This window comes from Coregonus lavaretus (assembly GCF_964263955.1).
Source record: "Coregonus lavaretus genome assembly, chromosome: 21".
Classification (NCBI taxonomy): Eukaryota; Metazoa; Chordata; class Actinopteri; order Salmoniformes; family Salmonidae; genus Coregonus; species Coregonus lavaretus.
Window position 1 is genome coordinate 5,016,503 of NC_140008.1, and position 1,621 is coordinate 5,018,123.

Here is a 1,621-nt window from a genome sequence, read left to right on the forward strand (position 1 = left end):
CTGACACTCCTAACAATCCCTCTAGAAATATATAGCAATAGTAGATCTAATCAAAGACTGGGTATCTATCTGACTCCTCATATTTCTCTGATTTGATCTCTGCTGTGCTCTAATCAAAGACAGGGTAGATACAGTATCTGACTTAATTTATTGTTTTAACTCCCCTCATTGGTCTCTGCTCTGCTCTTCTCCCAGATTCCTGTCAGGTCACACTGGACCCAAACACAGCACACAAACGCCTCTCTCTATCTGAAGGGAACAGAAAGGTGACCTATATATGCCAAGTCCAACCAAATCCTGTTCATCCAGACAGATTCACAAACCATTGTCAGGTTCTGTGTAGAGAGGGTCTGTCTGGACGCTGTTACTGGGAGGTGGAGTGGAGTGGGGAGGGTTTTGTTACAGCAGTCTCATATAAAGACATCAGCAGAACAGAGACAGATGGTGCATTTGGATACAATGACAAGTCCTGGTGTTTAGTGTGTTCTAGTGGTTGTTATAGGTTCATACACAATGATGTTGGGACTAAAGTATCAGGCCCTCAGTCCTCCAGAGTAGGAGTGTACCTGGATCACAAGGCAGGTACTCTGTCCTTCTACAGTGTCTCTGACACAATGACCCTCCTCCACAGAGTCCAGACCACATTCACTCAGCCCCTCTATCCTGGGTTTTGTCTCTCTGGTACTGCTGAGCTGGTTAAACTGTAGTAGGTTCCACATAGATACTAGTCATGCTGGTGGTGATGGTCCCCAGATGTGATGATTCATTCTGCTCTGTTTTTATGTACAATGATTTGATTGATTTGATCTTCAGAAGATGTTATGAATTACAATTCAATGCATTCATATTTTTTTAAGTGCAATGTTTTAATCTTATGTATTCACATTAATCATGATGTATGCTGTTAATGTATGTTGGTTGTCATTCAGAACCATTGAAATGTTTTCTCAATTGGTTCTCTGTCTCAATGTCATTTTCCTCAGTATCATGTAACATGTAGTGTTACTTACTTGCTAATTGAACTATATGGGCCGGTTTCCCGGACACAGATGAAGCCTAGTCCTAGACTAAAAAGCATGTTTAATGGAGATGTCCGGGAAACCGGCCCTAAATTTGGCATCTGTTATTCTCCCATACTGCTCTGTCAAGCAACATTAAACCTGTCCAGCAGGTGGTGTTATTAACCCAACAATAAAAACAGCACATATCTTGACTTGCCACTCAGTATATCAGTAATGCTCAGAATTGTACTTTAATATCATTGGAGATTGATGGTCTTTTTAATCCACTACCCAGAGTCAGGAACAGATGAAGTTAGGTCTGCTACTGTTCAGTTATTAAATATGATTTATGGTGATGGGAAATAAAAAATACATCTAGTAGTAGTTTTCCTTTGCTATTTATTCCAAGGTGTGTCTTTAACTTGTAAATGGATTGTGTTGAAGCTGGCATGTGGTGTGGATGATAGAATAGAGTGAATAGAGGAGAGAAGAGAGGAGGAGAGGAGAACATAATATAGAAGACAGATAAGATAGAGAGATAATTCATACCCAGGGGAGTTACTGGCTCTGGCCCAAATGACACCCTGTTCCCTACGTAGTGCACTAGGCTACTTCTGACC

At 41.0% G+C, this 1,621-nt stretch overlaps 1 protein-coding gene across 1 annotated transcript; it reads left to right on the top strand.

Annotated features, from left to right (window-relative positions):
* Positions 1 to 200: 200 nt before the first annotated feature.
* On the top strand, positions 201 to 862 carry LOC311148713 (stonustoxin subunit beta-like; the record flags this gene model as incomplete). The annotated part of the gene is made up of 1 exon (XM_084185692.1): positions 201 to 862. A coding segment is annotated over one exon (507 nt), but the record flags the coding sequence as incomplete, so codon positions are not given.
* Between the last annotated feature and the right edge of the window lie 759 nt (positions 863 to 1,621).